General features: G+C 35.4%; 1 protein-coding gene across 1 annotated transcript; it reads left to right on the top strand.

Annotated features, from left to right (window-relative positions):
• The first annotated feature begins 271 nt into the window (after positions 1–271).
• On the top strand, positions 272–20,828 carry LOC128184933 (B-cell receptor CD22-like). The gene is made up of 9 exons (XM_052854578.1): positions 272–631; positions 934–1,167; positions 2,584–2,886; positions 12,758–13,042; positions 16,625–16,909; positions 17,015–17,314; positions 17,484–17,780; positions 17,966–17,974; positions 18,094–20,828. Exons 1-9 carry the CDS (start codon positions 574–576, stop codon positions 18,360–18,362), a joined length of 2,040 nt encoding a protein of 679 aa, XP_052710538.1. The 5' UTR covers positions 272–573; the 3' UTR covers positions 18,363–20,828.
• The last annotated feature ends 586 nt before the right edge of the window (positions 20,829–21,414 follow it).

Genomic DNA, 21,414 nt, shown 5'->3' with positions numbered 1-21,414 from the left:
TTCTTAAATGACATTGAAATAACGTAAATGATGCGTTCTCTTTAATTTTACACGATTAACCATTATCTTTCTATCTGTTTCTTCTTTTGCTTAACCACAACTAGGAATCTTAATAAACTGGAAATCTGCTCTCCACTCAAATGATGCATACAATCAATAGCTTTACAATATATCATTATACTCGAATGCTACTACACGTGCTGATGTACACTAACGTTGAATTGGTTAACGAAAGGGAAAGTAAACAAGACTTCCAGGAATGAGAGAAGATCGTTTGATAGAGAAGAAAAAAATTAAGAACGTTTAAAAAATGAATCATGAGAAGGGAAATGATGCATTAGTGGCTTCACCGCAGAGTTTGTTCGTGTTTTTTACAGGAAGCAAAATCTACGTTTCACAAGGGTGGCACAAAAAATTAAGTTCTCTTGAGAATCCTTATGTAGAAGACGGTCTGGAAAAATACCAGGAAGTTCTAATTTATTAGTCAGAGCACTCATCATATTTCAACATTGACGAAAACGTTTGTAATAGTTTTGCCACATTTTTCAGTATTGCATGTAAATAATTTCGAGTATGCAGCTGTTCATCGTTCTGTATATCATACATTGTGGAATCCTGTGTTTTGTTCAAGGTGAGTGATAAATTTTTAACATAAGAGCATACCAATCCGAATTCCTACAAGAAACATGTGCCTAAAACACAGCTATAGTGAAACACAACAAACTATCACCATGCAGTAAATAAGTTGCAAATGACAAGACCAAAATCGTGAAAACTGTAAAAATGGCACAATGAATCATGAATGGAATATATTGATTATTTGTTGATTTACTTAAGACACATTTCGTTTTGTATTAATAATTGACATGCATTCGTCACACTATCTCTTATGTTCATTTTCAGATTACTTCAATGCAATGTTTTGTTTTTCAGGCCAAATCTTGCGTATATCAACCTTGTTCAGATCTGGCAATGTGGTATTTAGATGGACACCATCATCCAATTCTTCAAATTACTATGTGTTCATAACCAGAGACAGATTAACAGATGCTCGGACCCATGTGTATGATACACAGTACACTGTGAAAGATGCGATCTTGTATGATTCCATTACGATCAATGTGAGAACACCCGAATCACTTGCAGACAACGTAGTGACATGCAACGGTTTGATTATTTTCTTCTACATATATATACATTTTTGGCATAAAGTTTTATAATATTACAAAATATTAATTAGTTCTATTTTGCACTTATTTAGATATTTTTTAAACTATCGTCTAATATTTAGCAAGTGTTCACCCATCCGAAAACGTCCATTTAAAGTACTATTTTGACATCTTTGGGTCCATATTGTAAAAACACGTTTAAAGTAATATTTTTGTATTCATCAAATCCTTTAACAATTGTCAAAATTCAATTCTTAAAAAGGGTCTAAGTATATATTTAATAAACAATTGTGATAAAAAATTGCTATGGATATTTAAAAGTTTTGTTATTCGTCAATTGACAAAATTTTTCACAAATTCACATTACACATGGCAGCTGATTGTATTTTTCACTTGTGAATAATCTTGATTATCAAAATAATTGACATTTTTGTGTGCAATTGAAAAAAAAATAAATATTTCTTATTAATTAATGAAAAAATCAGAAATCACATGAGATTGATTATTCTCATTGATGTAAAGAGTTGACACTATCGTATCAAGTCTGACAAAGCTGCAGATAAGTAGCCATATGATAGCTTTTGGGATGACGTTACAACCACATACCACTTATATACAGTACTTAAAATTTGTACTACTTTTAGACTGATAATACGCAACCCATTACACATTATTTAACATCCCTATTAAAGAGCATGGTCACGATTTTATTGTTTACGATGTTTGAGTAATGCATTTCTAATGATCGACCAAAATTTGGGTGTCAGTCGTAAAGTTATAAGCAAGGTACCGAGCTTAAAGTTCTTTGTTATGTAAACAAGGCTCGTGTCTTGTTTTTGTTTAGATTGGTTCAATATACCAGTTAAAGTTCTTTTATTGCTAATTTTTCTATCTGGTGATTCGTCTGGAACAAAAATTAACACCCCCTGACGTTTTTTACATCTATTTTTGGTCTTAGCTGGGAAATTCAAATTGTAATTATTAAAGATGCCTTACTGAAACATTGTAAACATTAAAAACGGGAAAATAAATTTTGCCCAAAATCGAGACCATGCCCCTTTAAAAAGATATAAAATAAAAAAATTATCGTTCTTCCTTTTTTATTATGTCTTTTTATATAGATTTGTGTAACTATATATTAATGTTAAAATTATTATTTCGTAAACATTTTCAGCTTAGCAATGCATCCTTTTGTTCACGTCTATATCTATAAATGTTATCATTGTATATCTTTCAGTTAGGCTAGGATTATAAAGAATATTTTAAATTGTGCACATTCTTAATTGTGTAAATAGTAGCAACTGATACAAAATACTACCCGCCGTAATGATACAGTAAAGGCGTTCCTTTATTTCTTTTTAAAAAGCTTAATGAATGATATACAATTGTTAATTGCTTAAAACTTTTCTTTTAGTCTCCAAAGTTAAAAGTCAGATAGGAGGCAGGAAGAATATTTCATGGACAGCTGCCTTCTTTCCAATTACAAGATACAACATTTATCACATTAATAAAGAAAACAGAACTGCGTCAATAATGCATGTGTATCATGAGGGAGCCAAACTGTCGCCTAAGTACTCATACCTCACTAGACCATTTAATTCCACCAACATCCTGTTTGAGATAAGGAACATAACTCTGGATGACGCTGGATATTACAATGGCGGGACGAATGTTCATGATGCACGATTTGGTGGTGGTGTTTTACTCATTGTATCAGGTAAATGATTGCATTAGACATGACTGGTTGAGTGGTCACGTGAAGGTGTTGTGCTGATTGTGTTTTGTTAATTTTATATATACAAAATAAAATTTGCTCGCCAGTAAAAATATTTAACTTTTGTACTACATCAATTATTTATTATGACATGCTTTTTATGACATGCAGATGTTGTTATATATGCGCGTATCAAATTATTATAGAGATGTGTTATGTTGGAATTTTTCAATGTTTTATTAATTTATATTTCTGTCAACTCTGAAAAAAATTAACACATGCAACGTCATCACTAAACTTGTATTATTTTTCTTAATAATATATGCTGTTTTTTTCGAAACCATCATTAATTGTTTTCCCTCGGACTGAAATGTCACACTTTCATTGGTTTAAACATAGCACGTGATTGCGTCATATATCTCTATAATTTGTTCGGTGAAAAATAACATTAGGCAATATGGCCGTCATTGGCCGACGCTTCATTTACTCATTTCGACATTTCATAGTATTGAATACATAAACCGCAGGCCGTAAGTTCTTAAAGTATTTGGAGTAGTTGCCCTTTGAAATTCTTTAAAATTAGAGTAGTTGCCCTTAGAATATTGACGTCACTTTGTTTTGTATGGAGCAAAACAAAATGGCAACGTCGAAATTTGCTCAAATCTCTGCAGAGAAAGGGAGAAAACGTTTAAAATTGAATTGCAACAAAACATTTTAAGGAAACAAGAATGAAGCAAAGATTTTTAAAGAGTATTTAAAAGTGAGATTGAAAATTTTGAAGAGTTTAAATGAGTTAAATTAGACGAGATGTTAGGCATCTTGTACATGGCTTTGCGTAGATCATCACTATTTGTGAATAAATATGTTGCTTGACAGTCCTCTGGAAAAACAAACCACTTATTAGGTTAGTTACTGACTCACTACGGAAATATATTGGGTTGATCAATCTCATAGATGGCGAGGCGAAGCCGAGCCGTTTATGAGATTGATCAACCCAATATATTTCCGTAGTGAGTCAGTAACTAACCTAATAAGTAATAATGGTGTTAGGTCAATTAAATTAAATATCTTTTTCCACACCAGAATATAACTTCACTTCAAGTAAAAAAAAATCTATGTCTCTTAAAACTATATTTATCAAAGTATCGAAGAACTGACGTGAGTTGATTTTATCGATGTTTATTTATTTGAAATTCAATGATATGTTATTTTGCATGACAAGTGCAGGTAGTTTCTAATATGTATTTGAATTACGCACATTTTTATAATATGAATTTTCGGACTTTTTCGACACAAGAATGTTGATAAAACCCCATATAAATCATGTTAAGTAATATTTAAAGATATGATTAATTTAATTCAATCAGACTATGTATCAATGATAGATATATTTGTGACGGGTAGTTATTGGGGGTTTCAGCCACCCCCCTTTTTTTGTTGATTGATATGTTATGTAGCAAGGGAGATAACTCCAGCGTGGAAGTCCGGAATACGGGGTGATGGGTTTTAACTCTTATATCTGCTGAAACCCGCCAAATAAATGTAACAACAGAATTCTCCTCTTCTTGTTTTTAGGTAAGAAACTGGTTTTATAACCTCAATCCATGTTCATTACTATTTTCTTGATTGACAATATGTTTATATGTAAACATGCATGTCAATAGAATGGTTGTAAAACATTTTGTACCTTTTAAGATGCATTTTGCGAAGGTAGCACATGTATATGTCTATCGATCTAGTTAAAGAGCAGTAATTGGTTATTATAAAAGTATTTTCAATGAATATGTACATTATATCAATAGGGTAGATACGGGAAATTTAGTGGTAAAGATTACTTTAATATTTTTCTTGAAATTGTACATGGTAAATATGTTCCGGAATTTAGTGAGTTTTATCGTGTAGGTTTAGGTTTTAGCTTGCGTAAACTGTTTCCGGGTTGAGATAAATGTACACAAACACGAGAGGCTCCATATTTTGTGTATTGCTACTAGTTTAAATCCTCAGACATAATGACACGATTGTTAAAATTGATTAAGACAGTTTATATGAATATATCAGTAAGTTATCCATTTATTCTAGTCTTTTATTCTAGTCAGTTTATTTTGTAAATCCCCTAGACAAATTGAGTTGATTGTTTACAAATTCAGCGATTGTTTGTGATAGGTTTTAACTCTTATATCTGCTGAAACCCGCCAAAATAAATGTAACAACAGAATTCTCCTCTTTTGTTTTTAGCATCAGGACTGGGGTAACATTTTGGGGGCTCGTCCGGGATCCCATGATGTCGGAAAACATAACAGAGGAGATGCTGGAGGTGCGAGCAAAGCTAATGATGGCGCCATTAGAAGTCCTGGCAGAAATTCTGAAGGAATTTGGGGAGCCAGTGGATTCTGCGAAGGGGCGTTTCAAGGTGGCGATGCAAGCCGACAGATTTTTTATGAAGGAAATGGAGGGTGACCAAGCACAAACAACATTGTTAGCTGTGAAATTTGCATTAGAGAGTCCTGGCACATCAACAGACAAAACCGTGAAAATAGAAGCCTCTAATGAACCAGCAAGTACAAAGACTGAAAGTACATCAGCAGTGAAATTACATAAGGATTTTAAGATCAGTGGGCAAGTGGATTGCAAATCAGGGATTTCGTATACCAGCTTAATTAGACAGATTGAAACTGGTAAACAGAAGGGATACTCGGATGTGGACATAATAGATGGTGTAATAAAGGCAGTAGTCCCATCGTCAAGCCTGCGCAGCTACTTAGACGGAAGGCCAGACATAAATTTGGCAACCCTTAGAAGCATCCTTAGGGGACACTATGCAGAAAAGAATGCAACCGAATTGTACAGTGAATTGGCTAGTGCCACACAAAATCCAAAGGAAACTCCGAACGATTTTCTCCTGAGGGTTATGGATCTACGTAACCGAATCCTTTTTACATCACAGGAGGATAGCCATGAACTCAAATACAGTCCAGAACTGGTGGCTGGACTCTTTAGACGGACCGTCTACACTGGACTAAGAGATACAACACTGCGTCATGAGATGAAAGCACATTTGGACAATGTGAAAATAACAGATGCAACGTTAATGCATGAACTGAACCAAATTACCATACAAGAGAGTGAAAGACATAACAAACTGCAAGCCAAACATTCAGTGTCTCAAATCAATTCTAACTCAGTGGAAATCAATGCTGTGAAAGAGGAAGTAAAGAATGATCTTGCCAGTGAAATTAAGTCACTAAGGATCGAAATGACAGCATTGAAGAAGATGGTTGAACAATCTCCGAACACAGCAAAGGCTCAACCAACACCTTCACGAAGCGGACCACGATCCTGTACAGATTGCCAGTCTGTCGGCAAGCGTTGCAATCATTGTTGGAACTGCGGTGGATCTGGACATCGTCGACAGGAGTGTCCAAGCAAGAAGTTCAAGCTCTCGGGAAACAGCAGCGGGTCCCAACAACCGTCTAGAGCATCACCACAAATTTGAGAAATATGAAGTAAAGGAAATAAAAGGAAAAGTTAATAACATTGGGCCTAACCTTGTCAAACTTGTTAGTAAACCATGTCATGTATGTTTATTTTTGAATGAGAAACCTGTAAAAGTGTTATGGGATACAGGGGCTCAAGTCTCCCTTATGAACAAGTCATGGATTGGTAATCATTTTCCTGAATTGTATACGCATGTAAAGAATGTTGAAGACTTTTTGCAGTTAAAAGATGTTTCATTAGTGTCTGCATCTGGTTCAGATATACCTGTTGAAGGTGTTGTAACTGTTATGATGAAATTGTCAGAACATTGTAATGCTGTTCAGGTGCCTTTCCTTGTCACTAGTGTATCGAGCAATGAACCAATATTGGGATACAATGTCATACAACATTTATTACAAACTGTCCATAGTAATAATGCAATTGATCTGCTCAGACTTACTCTACCTGCAGCCAATGAAGCACAAGTCAACGCACTCTACAAAGAACTCAAAGACAATGAAGATGAAACGCTTGGTACGGTAAAAGTAGGACGTCGGAATATTGTCGTCCCACAGCAGTCATTCATAGTCGTTAGTGTACCATTCAAAGGCAGACAACTCCAGCCTGGTTGTGAGGCTCTTTTCGTCCCATCTCACCAACTCGATGCATTGGGAATATCAACTCAGGAAATGCTTGTGGAGGTAAAGCCAAACCACGCCGGACGTGTGAAATTACTGTTGTGTAATCCTTCCAAAAATGACTCTGTCTTGTCTAAAGGTACTTTGTTAGGACGTTTTGAAAAGATTTGTTCATCCATTCCCTTTGGAATAGCAGGCTCGAGTAGCGACCATGTTCAGACCACAGTAAACCAAGTGAGTGCTGAGAACGATGGGAAGTGGGATCCACCTGTTGATCTAACAGATTCCCCCCTAAATACAGAACAGAAAAGAAGAGTGGAGAGTTTATTAAGGGAGGAATGCAACGCATTTACAGTCAATGATGACGACATTGGATGTGCTATTGATTTAGAGCTCGGATTGGAGTTGATGGATAAGGCGCCAGTACATAGTTCTTACATGGCCGTCCCTAGACCTCTCTACCAAGAAGTCAAGGACTATATATCCAACTTACTGCAAAAGCACTGGATTCGCCGATCAACTTCACCATATTCCAGTCCAATTGTTTGTGTGAGAAAGAAAGATGGATCACTCCGCCTATGTGTAGACTTTCGGAAGTTGAATGCCAAAACTGTCCAGAACCAGCACCCAATTCCACGAGTCCAGGATGCTCTTGATTCTTTGGGTGGAAGTCAATGGTTTTCTCTTCTTGATCAAAGCAAAGCATATCATCAGGGTTTTGTTAAGGAAGAGAGTCGGAAGTATACGTCGTTTGTGACCCCATGGGGACAGTACGAGTGGAATAGAATTCCATTTGGACTCACTGGTGCTCCAGGAATTTTCCAAGCCTACATGAATGAAGCTCTTGAGGGATTGAGGGACAAATGTTGTCTACCATATTTGGATGATATACTGGTTTACAGTAATTCATTTGAATCCCATTTGAATGACTTGAAGTGCGTGTTGACTCGTATAAGGGAAAAGGGTTTGAAACTGAAACCTAGTAAATGCCACCTGTTTCAAAAGCAGATACGTTACCTAGGTCACCTAGTCACCACGCAAGGACATACTGTAGACCCTACAGACCAAGAGGCAGTAATAAAGTTGAAGGATCAGAGACCTAAAACAGTTGGAGATGTAAGAAAAATAATGGGTTTTATTGGTTATTACAGGAGTTATATACCCAACCTTTCTCGCAGAGCTAAACCCATTTATGATTTGTTGAGGAATGAGAACGTCCCAACTCAATCCAATAAAAAACAGAAGAAAATGAAGTCACAGACATCCGGACAGAAGGGGTCATCAGTGCACATTACTTGGATGACTCAACATCAGAACATCTTGGAAGAGCTCATTGACATCCTACTCCACCCACCAGTGATGACATACCCTGACTTTGATAGACCATACACTCTACATATTGATGCATCACAAATGGGCTTGGGAGCGATTCTCTACCAGAAGCAGGACCATGGAAAGTTAGCAGTAGTCGCATACGCATCCAGGACGTTGACGCCTGCTGAACAGAACTACCATCTTCACTCAGGGAAATTAGAATTCCTCGCACTCAAGTGGGCCGTCACTGAACGATTTCGTGATTATTTATATTACGCTCCTCACTTCGAAGTGTACAGTGACTATAACCCTTTACGGTATATTTTTACGGCCCCAAAGTTGGATGCTACTAGATTAAGGTGGGTGTCCATGTTGGCAGATTTTCGATTTCACATCCATTATAAGCCAGGTGTGAGAAACTGTGACGCCGATGGACTCAGCCGCATGCCACTTGATGTATCTCAGTTTACCGAAAGGTGTTCTCCAGATACAATTGATGCCATTGTGTCAGCAGTGAGACTAGATGAGCCTACCTGTAGCAGCATTAGCACACCTGTCAAGGAGGCTGAAGCAGTAGAAGAGCAGTTGATTCAGGGGGCATCCCTACCTATCATTGACAACAATACTCTGGCAAAGGAACAGCGCAATGATGAAGACATAGGTACAGTCCTACTCTGGGTTCAGAAGGGGGAAAAACCTACCAAGCAAGTAACAAAGGGATGGAGCCCAGCTGCAAAGTGCCTACTGCGTGAATGGGCCAAATTGAAAGTAGAGAATGGACTGTTGAGAAGAGAAATTTCATACCCACGAGAGGGAATAATTCAACAGGTAGTGCTACCGAAATGTTTTCGGAAACTAGTTCTGAAGCATTTACATAATGATTTAGGACATTTAGGAGCTGAAAGAGTTTTGAGCTCTGTGAGGGATCGGTTCTATTGGGCTCATATGAGTTCCGAGATAGAGCGGTATGTTACTCAGGAGTGTCAGTGCATCAAGGACAAAAAGCCTCATGTCCAACGCAAAGCAGCACTGCAGCCAATTACCAGCACTTGTCCGTTAGAACTTGTGTCAATTGATTTTCTCCATTTAGAGCGCTGCAAGGGTGGTTTTGAGTATATACTTGTTGTGATGGACCATTATACCCGCTTTGCACAGGTGTATGCTACAAAGAACAAGTCGGGAAAAACTGCTGCAGAGAAGGTCTTCAACGACTTTGTGCTAAAATTTGGGATGCCAAGCAGAATACACCATGATCAAGGACGTGAATTTGAGAACAGATTTTTCTTGAGATGCAAAGAATTTGTGGGGTCAAAGGCTCTCGTACCACACCGTACCACCCACAGGGGAATGGACAAGTGGAACGCTTTAATAGGACGCTATTACAGATGTTGAGGACTTTAGAGCCATCTTGGAAACTGGATTGGAAATCACATCTGAATAAAGTTGTTAATGCCTACAACTGCACGAAGAATGAAACCACAGGTTATTCACCATTCTTTCTAATGTTTGGGCGACACCCCACATTACCCATTGACTTGGTATTTTCAGACCTGCAACAGCCGACTAGAAAACAGACCTATTCCCAATATGTGGCTCAGTGGAGAGACCGCATGGAAGAGGTTTACAAATTGGCATCGCAACAAGCAGGAAGAATGACTGAAAAAGGAAAACAACAACATGACAAAGGACTTTTGAGTGCACGGTTACATCCAGGAGACCACGTCTTAGTGAAGAACCTTTTAGAGAAGGGAGGTCCTGGAAAGTTAAGATCATTCTGGGAGCAGGATATATATGTTGTTGTGAAGCAGGTGAATGAGGAGACACCAGTTTATGAAGTGAGGAAGAGATCCGGACAGGGTGGAATAAGGCGACTTCACAGGAACCTCCTGAGACAGTGCAACTCTCTACCAATAGAGTCCATGGATAACGACAGGAAATCCTGCAGACCAAAAAAACCCAGCAAACAAGACGTCCCAGTCTATGACGCTGACAGTAGTTCCTCAGATTATGATGGATTCATTGAGATTACTGAAATCCCTCTAAATCCGAATGCCAAACCATTCACTCCGCAGCAGTGCAGGACAGGAAGTGACTCTTCAGATTCAGTTGTTGAAGTGAGGAATCCTACAGACAACCCTGTGGAACCTGTGTTGATTTCACACAGTTCAGCGGATAGTTTCCAGTCAGCTCATAGTTCAAGTGGTCTGGATGGTGGGGAAGATCCATATTTGCATGACGAACTAGTGGAAACAAATACCCCGGGTAACAGCGGCTCCAGTGGAACCGAAGACCACAGGTACAGACCAAGAAGAGCAACTAAAGTTCCCAGGAAACTCACATATGACCAACTGGGAAAACCATCGTTTGTACAAACCCTAAAAGTGGACTGCGAGATATTTGTGTAAAGTTGTGTTTTAATTTTTCTGTTTATACAGAGACTGCACGTTGTGATGATAAAGACTGTTCAAGTAGTATTTACTACTATCAGTGTGTTTTAAAGAATTAACATGGTGATGAAAGAGACTGTTTTAAGTAGTATGTCTACTCTGAATTGTAACCTCAGTGTTTTAGTTTCATATCTTTGTTTCTTTAAAGTCTCCGTTTGCAATTTGGCCAATTGTAAACAAATTTGGTGTGTAGACTAGAACATATGTTACAAATTGAATGACATAGGTCAGTTGAATAATTGTGATTTTGATTGTCATGACAACGAATTTGATTTTCAGTGTTTTATTTTGTAAATGTCGGAGCGACATTCAGTTTTGAAGGGGAGTGTGTGACGGGTAGTTATTGGGGGTTTCAGCCACCCCCCCCCCCTTTTTTTGTTGATTGATATGTAATGTAGCAAGGGAGATAACTCCAGCGTGGAAGTCCGGAATACGGGGTGATGGGTTTTAACTCTTATATCTGCTGAAACCCGCCAAATAAATGTAACAACAGAATTCTCCTCTTCTTGTTTTTAGGTAAGAAACTGGTTTTATAACCTCAATCCATGTTCATTACTATTTTCTTGATTGACAATATGTTTATATGTAAACATGCATGTCAATAGAATGGTTGTAAAACATTTTGTACCTTTTAAGATGCATTTTGCGAAGGTAGCACATGTATATGTACCTAGTCACGTGTCTATCGATCTAGTTAAAGAGCAGTAATTGGTTATTATAAAAGTATTTTCAATGAATATGTACATTATATCAATAGGGTAGATACGGGAAATTTAGTGGTAAAGATTACTTTAATATTTTTCTTGAAATTGTACATGGTAAATATGTTCCGGAATTTAGTGAGTTTTATCGTGTAGGTTTAGGTTTTAGCTTGCGTAAACTGTTTCCGGTTTGAGATAAATGTACACAAACACGAGAGGCTCCATATTTTGTGTATTGCTACTAGTTTAAATCCTCAGACATAATGACACGATTGTTAAAATTGATTAAGACAGTTAATATGAATATATCAGTAAGTTATCCATTTATTCTAGTCTTTTATTCTAGTCAGTTTATTTTGTAAATCCCCTAAACAAATTGAGTTGATTGTTTACAAATTCAGCGATTGTTTGTGATAGGTTTTAACTCTTATATCTGCTGAAACCCGCCAAAATAAATGTAACAACAGAATTCTCCTCTTCTTGTTTTTAGCATCAGGACTGGGGTAACATATTTATGGAAAATTTAGGGATTCAAGCAATATTGAACTCTCGTCTTGTTCAACCAAACGTTCAGCTGTCGCCGTTAATCTCCGACAAGCAAGAGAGACTCTCTGCTTGTCGGAGATTTACGGAGACAGCCGAGCGTCGAGTTGAACGAGACTGTATTGAACTCTGGTGTCAGAATACATACGACTACAAAAATTATCTAAATTGTTCGTACCATTTAAAATCTTGCTATTTTCAAGGTATTTATAAATAAGTTTCCTTGAAAAAAAAAAAGCTTTAGCGTACATTATTTCCAATTTATCAATTATTTTCAAGAACTAAGCCTTCTCAGCGGCGATGATTTGTGCTTTGGTCCAAACACTGTTTCACTTTCGGTTTGTCAGAGTAACTGCATAGGAGAGTTGATTAAAATCAACTCCCAAGAATAGTTTTTGCTTTTGTTTTAAAGTTACATGAATTTCTTTTGTTTTCGATTTAGAGAAATAGGTGCATAAAAATAAAAAATTACCATCAAAAGAACAAACTTTTGTAGTTATTTGGCACGTTCTTGTGGGTTTTTTTATAAGTAGTATTCACATGTCAAAGGTCATCGTCATTCTTTCAACAATATGTGTTTGTATACAAGGCATGGAGAGAATACAATTAACAGAAATTTTATTTATCATGACCATCCCTGATCAAAGCAAATAGTATAAGATCAAATCAGAAGATTTAAAATAAATATACTGTAAGTTTCTCAACAATGTTAATTGTTATTGATGTTTAAAAACTTGCTGATTTTTTATATTTTGAGGCACACCCAAAAAGCCACGAATAAACGGAACCCTTACAACACTGGTTGACACACATTTAGAATTGACATGCATCAGTAAATCAACCTCCGCTCCTGACTATTACTCCAAGCTTGTCACCTTGTCCTACACGTGGTTTATCAACAACACTAAGATGGACAAAGAAACCAGGGATACCCTGAGATTGAAAGTTACTAAAGGACATCGGTACACCAGATACTCATGTACAGCGACAGACGAAGATCTGGAGTCTGTTCAGAGTGATGCAGTACAGATTAATCCTTTATGTATATAATCTTTTTACACTTGTAAATAGTTCATATCTTATTAAATGATAATTTAAAATATAGCTCGTCATTCAACTATCAAAGTTCTTTATCCTGTGTCTAGTATTTTTAGCTCATCTGAGCTGAAAGCTCAAGTGAGCTTTTCTGATCACCTTTTGTCCGTCGTCCGTCTGTCCGTCCGTCCGTCCGTCCGTCCGTCCGTCCGTCCGTCCGTCCGTCCGTCCGTCCGTCCGTCCGTCCGTCCGTCCGTCCGTCCGTCCGTCTGTCCGTCCGTCTGTAAACTTTTTACATTTTGAACTTCTTCTCTAAAACCGCTTATCCAATTTCAACCAAATTTGGCACAAAGCATCCTTATGGGAGGGCGAATATAAATTGCAGAAAAAAAAGTCCAATCTATATTCAAAGCGGAGAAAACCTTGAAACTGTAGAAAAAGGGGGGTGCATTTTTAAAAATCTTCTTCTCAAGAACTACTGAGGCAAATTCAACGTAGTTTAGCATAAATTATTCTTATGGGAAGGAAAATATAAATTGCAAAAATTAAGGTTTAATTCTGTTTCAAATTTGAGTTATTACAAAAATAATAATAAAGGAAAGGCGTGTTTCAATCGGGCTCGGCATCCGGTAAAATGGGTAGACAAGACTTGGCCTGAGCAAACAAAAGATTGGCAGTTATTAATCTGCCAATCTCATTAAAATTTCAGGATATTTGATGGACCAGTATATTTGTATTTGCTGTAAATATTGCTGCAAAATAATGCGTATTTGGAATTGACGATTGCCGATCTGCCCTGGCTTTTATTTTGCCACGGCCCGGGTTTGCATGCCCATTTTACCAAGACTCGTATTCCATACTTCTAAAACGAGGTTCTTTGTTTAAAGCAGCCATGACATTATACGAAAAAGGGTCGATCTGACTATGATGAATTTGCTTGTGGTGCAACAGCTTGCGAATGAAGGGAAATTTTTGAAACATGCAAAATATATTGGTGCCGATTTTGTGAAGTAACTTGAGGCTAAATATATCAATGCGTTGACAATTTTCACACATGACGTTGGTGTTAGCTTGTTCAGATTTTCGTTTCGTTTTCATTATTTATGCTTTGTTACCTGGGAACTATCGTCTGTATTTCGTGATTTTTACGTATCAAATCAAACAGAGACTTCGGTAAATCAAACAGTTAACTGTTTACCTGCGCAAATTAAGCAAAATCTGACATATAAAAAACGTACTGAAATACAATTCATTCTATCGGTAATATTCGGCATTATCTTTTGCATAATGGTAGAATAATGCAATAGGTTTTGTTGAGATGCTCGGCATTTTCTCGAGTTTATTCAGTTTAAATAGAGCTTGATATCGTTGTCGGAAATACGTAGGTATACTGGTACTGTACCAGTTATCGGCTAAGACCAGTTATCGGCTAAACTGAGGGTTCGGGTCTATAGCACGCGAATATCCGAGATTTTTTAATTCAGTCATCTGTTTCTAATAAAGAAAAGTAAGTTTGCTTGAAAACTTTCTTCAATATGTTTTAAACATGAGCTTTAACGATCATTATTTACCGCTGATTTACATCTTTGCACTTTCAGCTGTGGGGGAAGTGACGTAATAAGTTAAAAATAGAATATGACCTCTTTATGATACGTAATTATATCCCTGCTTTGATTTGACATATAATATTAATACATATAACATTTATAAAGAAAAGGAACTCCCTAAATTCCGAGAGATTAATGGCGCAGTTGAACGCCTGATTGTATAATTATACATTGCTTAGCGTACGATTGTGTGTATTACCGTAGGATGATAAAAGAATAATTTTATGAGTTTAATTTATGTATAATAACCCCTACGACCTATAGGCTGACCCCGCAAGGGACATAATTCAATCGACACTTTGCAGAATATAAAATCAACATGTACAAGGATTTTACTATGTTTTTATCACGAAGCCGATAACTGGTACAGTAAATCATAAAACCTAGGCAAATTCGGGGCTTGCTAAAAAGCACAGAAACGATATGTTTTGGGTTCTAAATGATGATATAGTCTAACCGATGGATAAATAAGGAGTTCACAATTTAAAGTATGAAAAGTTGTATTCCAATATATCAAGAAATAAGGAAACACGAAAAGCAAACGTAAAATTATAGCCGATAACTGTTACAATGCCAGTATACATGTATATATATGATTCATTTCAAAAAAATAAATTGTGTTCTTTATTTGTTATAGTGCATGTTTCTTGTGTTTAATTGTTTACAATTTCTATTTACTAACCATATTTGAGTGTTAAGCTTCGAATTATAAGCAAGATACAGAGATATGCTCACAATTCTATGTTTGTACACAGATCAGAACTAAAGATTAAAAAAGTAAAAAAAATTGTCAATTTTTATTAAGAAAATTTTCAAAGTCTGTTCTTCCAGAAACCAACTTTAACAACTTATTGTATTGTAAACTTAACTTTTTTCGTCATTATTACTCCTACTGTACATGTGATCCTTGACTGTTTGTGTACATTTGTATAAACTGATTTTGAACCTCAAATACCAGTGAACTGGTCTTGAGTGAATAAATGAATTGAAAATCTTAGGCCATTCTTTTTTTCCATTTTAAATGCTGAATAGGAAATACCGAGTTAAAAATCTTAAGCTGAATGTAATAAACTCATGTGAACAAAATATGACTTAAACCTAGGCGAACTGTGAGCTCTGTATCTTGCGTATAAATCTACGATTGACGCTGAAATTTTGGTTGAACATTAGAAATTCTATATGAATTAGAGTACCTATGGTAAATACTTGTACAAATAAAATAAAGAGTGATATTCTGTATATACCTATTCTCTGGGGCCCCCTCTTTATACAATAAATAATGTGAAATCTACATCAATTTCGATAGTTTTTCAGACACGGGTAAATAAAAACGACATTTTTAATACAGTTTCCATGGTTCTGACACATTTCTGTTGCAGGGATAAAGTAATTATCGCTATTCCTTAGAAAATATCACAGCGGAAAATTATCCTGGTTTGTACACGAAGTAAATAACTGTCATTTAATCATAATGGAGAAGACAAATAAATTTTTTGAATGTTTTTAATTGAGGAATTTAGCACATTGAGGTACAATTTTCCTCTTCACATCTATACATGTAGGATTTTTAAAATAAAAAACAATAACTATTATATATTTTTTAAAAATACAATAACTAGTAAGTAGTTGATGAAAAAAAATGTACCTATATGCTTTCATATATTTTGACTGCTTTACAAAGTGGGGGGGGGGGCAGAACGAAAATATAGGGAATTGAAAGTTAACAACTTAACAGTGTAATCCTACCAAATGTTTAGTTTTATATCTTGCGTAGGATTTCTTATTCTGGTAAAAAATAGTATTTCATGAAGGTACAATGTCAAACATTACGTGTATGCAAAAATAAGTGTAAAATTCGAATACTTTACAATATTTATTTTTTGTTATTTTACCAAGGGACCATACGGCACAATATGTTTTGAACGCCCATTTTTGGTCAGGTGAGCGATGTGGCCCCATGGGCCTCTTGTTTATGTTTACAGATGGTCCAGAACAACTCATTTTCACACCAAAGCCAAACGTGAATAAATATGATAAATTAACAGTAAAGGAAGGCGATGTAGTCGGTCCGATCTTTTGTTCAGCTGACTGTAATCCACCCTGCAACGTAACGTGGAAATATAAGGAATCAAACGGTCTTAAAGATGCCTTGTCACAAAATGGGATATTACTATTACAAAGCATCAACAGGAATGTAACCCAAATCATTTGCTCATCTAGATGGAAAAATGAATCAGTGGAGAAAGACTTTACACTTGACGTTCAATGTTTGTACCTCTATGCCGTAACGTTGAATTTTGGTTTTCTTTTTTAAATTTATTCGTCCAATATATTGCTTTTAGAGGTTTTTTAAAAATCTTTTTTGTATGCAGATTTTGATGACTCAATTATTTATGTAAATGACGAATGGGTGTCAGATCGAATAACGGTAGACATCCAAGAGAAAAACCCGTTACAACTATCGTGTCTCGTTAATGGAAACCCAATCCCAACCGTACGACTCGGTAAAACACAGAACGGAGGGACTGTCATTTTGTCTGAGGCTAGGGACCACTGGTCGAACTACAGCTTTGGTACAGAAGCTCAGTGTTCTGACACAGGGACATATGTTTGTTATGGACAGTCTACACATCTGAAAACCAGCACAAAGGCCATTGACGTAAACATTTTGTGTAAGAGTTTTACTTTATATGTCATCAACCCCTGTATGATTAATATTTGTTTTGCTTTATTAATACATCAATGTAATTCCTCATGCCTCTTAACGCGTCTGTTCGTCGTTTGCTTGCTGGAGTGTACATGCTAAAGAGTTGAATGCATGCTCCTTTTGTTGAATGATAGGTGAGCCAAGGTTGGATAAAGAGGTTCAAATGAAAACTATTACTGAATCGGTAAAAACTAGGATTGTAATCATACCTGTTATTGCTTATCCATCTCCTGTCCTGTCAAAGATGATATGGCTAGGACCTGATGATTTTCCGACAAACATCACCACCAGTGTTGTATTACAGCTTAATTGCGTCATCTACAAGCACCGTGTAATAAGCATCATTTCTGGTTTGGAAGACGAAAAATTCGGGGAATATAAGCTTTTATACGAAGGAAAAGTACTAACAAATTTTTTCATCAGAAGAGAAGGTAAATAGTTTTAATGTTATTATTTATCATTAAATCATCTACTGAACAAACAATCACAAAGCTATACAAAACTGCCCTGAAACAGATCAGAGCGTTGATCGTGAAAAGGTTATTGCAGCCTATGAAAATATATTCTGAAGTTAACAATTTTAGCATTAATCCAACTCTTTAATTTTTTTCTTTAGAAACTTCACGTAAGTACCAATTTGAACCTTAATTGTTAATTTAGATTGAACATGCAATTACCAAAAGTACTTTGGTATTTGTTCATTGAAATATTAAATTGACAATATATAATGTTTTGTGTTTTCAGACTATGAGATGTCAAGAGGACACAAGGTTGTTATTGCCGTTCTTTCTACAATTTTGGGAATTACGTGGCTTTTCATAATAATATATTTACTCTTTAAAAAGCAGTTTCTGCTTTTACATAAAATTGATAAACGTAAGGACGAAAATCATCAATTAGAGACCAAAAGTATGGCACAACATTATGACGATTTGCAAGATACTGATGTAGATAAAAACTACACAGCTCTAGACCGCACAAACCAGGAATCTCCATACGAGGAGACACACTAGAATTGATACAATTCAAAACTCAGTTTATGTTATGAAACACGTGATCTAATCTTATATCTATTTGAAAGAGAACAGCAACCTTATATCTTGTCATTTTGAAAAGAATTTTATATGCTAGTATATGTAACTAATCAAAGAATTTCAAAGTCCTTGTCTGTTCAGATTTGATTTGCTTACGTTTTTTAAGCATGCCACTAGTTTAAGATCTCGATTTTAAGGGATAAATATCCAATATTTTAAAGCAATCAGTGTTTGTTTCCTTGTTGCTATTTATATAGTCTTTGTTTGAGCGTATGACATCTTGCCAAAATCTTGATTTTAATCTTTCTGTAATCAAATTCACAGTTGCTTTAGTCATGTCATTTTCATCATATAATTGCTTTCATTATTTGATAATTTATGTATTACTTGTAAATTAGATCACCTTAAATATCTTAATCTTAAGAAGAATCACCAAGTGTATATAAAGGAAAAACCAGGATTATCTTTCTCATAATCTTTATCATCATTTTATTGAGATTGATATACTTTATTATGTAAAAGCACCATTAAGGTGTAAAAAATATTGTTGCTTTTCATTATTTATTGTTTTTCCTTGAGCTACACATTTTACTTGAGTCCATAATTTCATGGGCTGTGTTTTACAAAAGGACTTATAACCTACGACCAAATTAAAGATTGCTTTTTAATCAGAAACTAATGTTTGAATTAAAGTATTTAGAATTTAATTGTAGGAATTAAAATAAGGGCATATTATTGGTTTAATGCAAATATTGTTCGTCAAAGATCATTCTTCGAGACAGAAAATAATTGTGACTGTGTTGCAAACAATTATTAACGCTCACTCAAAATATACGTACTACTTTCCTGGATGTTCAAATAACTTAAATCACCCCGTAAAATATATCTTTATTATAAACAAAATTAAGAGTCGTGGGCATCAGAATTCAAGCTTTGTCCGACTTCCACTGAATGGAGCCTGTAACTAAAGCTAGTAAATAAGGGTTAATATTGAAAATTGGAACTATAAAATATAGTTCATATCATGAAGTGTTTGAAATAATCGTCCGTTCTTATCCAACGAAATGTCAATATTAAATAGATTGAATGGACTGGTACATGGCAGTCCAGATGGTGATAACACTTTAGTACAAAAACGTGTTCCTCTATAACACCCCTGCGAATGTGTTCGGAATGTTTTCATTATCGTTGCTAAGTATGAAATAAATCTAGAGGTGCTCAAATGAAAGCTCACGATCCTCCGCCGAGATTTATTCAGTTCCTGTGAAAGTTTGGGCCGAAGTATTAGTGTTCGGATAACATTCTCAAAATACGTAAGTACTGGTCGTTTTTTTTTCAGATGATATCCTACTTTGATTTGTGTAAAACATGAAAAAAATATTAGGATATATGACTTTTTTATCAGCTAGCGGTTATTTAAACTAAAGGATGAAATTCAGAATTATCGTTCGTGTTCAACTACTTTTCACGTGGTTAAAATATAAACATTATTTTTGCTCAATAAAATCATAGCCATGTTTGTTGCTTTTGGTGTGTATTACCATGCTTTCTAAAAAATAAATGGGTTTCTGTTTTGAATTAAATCAACTTGGTATTGTATACGAGTTGGTCTCTGTACGACTTGACCGGACTCCAGTAGTACAGTCTGTTTCACTATTAATGCTATTAATAGCTCAGGCGCGGATCGAAAATTATCCATTAGGAAGGATCGCTACCAAGCATATTAATTATTGCATGAGCAGAAAAACCTTTATTTTTATTATTATTACATTTATTTTTAGAATTCATTTTATCCACCGATTAATGAATATAAAGTTTAAAATCAATAAAAGTCTAGATTTTATATTTGACGACAAGTACCATGATTCTAGGATAGTGGATATCAGAACTTGAAAAACAAATTTTTAAAAAATTATTTTGAATGGAAAAAATGATAAGGTGTCAAGAACATTATTGATTCAGAAAAATACTGACAGATGACTCCAAATGGGACACATAGAATTATATATTAAATCCCTCAGATTATCATAGTTCAGAAGAATTTTACATTGTACAGATGATCTACTGAAATCTCTCTTTGGTGTAATTACAAAACGTAAAGTCTCAAAGTTTTTGCAGATGGGATCTGATTACTCAAGAATATTTCAAAAATACTCATAACTTTTTTTTTGGAAAGAATTATTACTGACATTTAGTGAATACATTGACATTGTACATTGACATAGTACAAAAACCATCAAATACAGTAAGCTGCTATGGCTGGATTATTGCATACTGTATTGGTCTTTATTTAGTTTCTATTTTTTGTTCAATTTTTCTCCTTAATTCATCATCTAAACACAACTAACATATATGTATTGCTAAGAATGAAAATACTTTCAAAATGATTACTAGTGTATGATTTTCTAGACTTTGTACATTTTAAATGAGTATGTGAGTGAATGAGTGTGTATATGTTTGTCTTTGTATCTTCATATTTTGTTCAATAATTAATAAAATGTGAAAAAAATGATTCTTGGATATAGACTATGAACGATTTGTACTGCAAATCTGAAAAGATCAAATAAAACCACGTGGTCTTAATTTGAATGACAATAACATTCGCAAAAACTATCGAAATATAACGAAAGCCGCCAGCCCAATGTTGTATAAAGTATCTCCGACTTCCGCACCACGATGCGCCTGTATACAAAGCACACACCGCGACCAAGTATTTGGAGGCAGAAAAGGTCACTGTTTTACCAAAGCCCACCCCCTCCCCCATCTCTGGTGGGTTTTTTTTAGATTTAGCCAAGTGAGACTTCTGTCTGTTCCTTAAACTAAAATTCCACCTACATGGATCTGGAAAAAGAAACAAATCACGAAAATCCCTTGGGTCTGCAATTTATCAGTAAATGTTGGGAAAAACGCCTATCAGTAGTTTGAAAAATATTTCCAGAACTAGATTGATCGCCTAAAAACTCTTGGCCAAAGGTTAGTACTTTTAATGGAAAGAAAGAATTAAAGTATCAACGATTAATAAATGTAGGTA

This window comes from Crassostrea angulata, chromosome 5 (assembly GCF_025612915.1).
Source record: "Crassostrea angulata isolate pt1a10 chromosome 5, ASM2561291v2, whole genome shotgun sequence".
Lineage (NCBI taxonomy): Eukaryota > Metazoa > Mollusca > Bivalvia > Ostreida > Ostreidae > Magallana > Magallana angulata.
This window is presented reverse-complemented; position numbering and strand designations above follow the sequence as displayed.

Excerpts from the sequence above, each read along its gene's own strand:
- LOC128184933 (XM_052854578.1), top strand. The coding sequence starts at position 574 with ATGCAGCTGTTCATCGTTCTGTATATCATACATTGTGGAATCCTGTGT. Across the intron at positions 632-933 it reads AATCCTGTGTTTTGTTCAAG|GCCAAATCTTGCGTATATCA; the intron begins GTGAGTGATAAA and ends TTTGTTTTTCAG. Across the intron at positions 16,910-17,014 it reads CTTTACACTTGACGTTCAAT|ATTTTGATGACTCAATTATT; the intron begins GTTTGTACCTCT and ends TTTTGTATGCAG.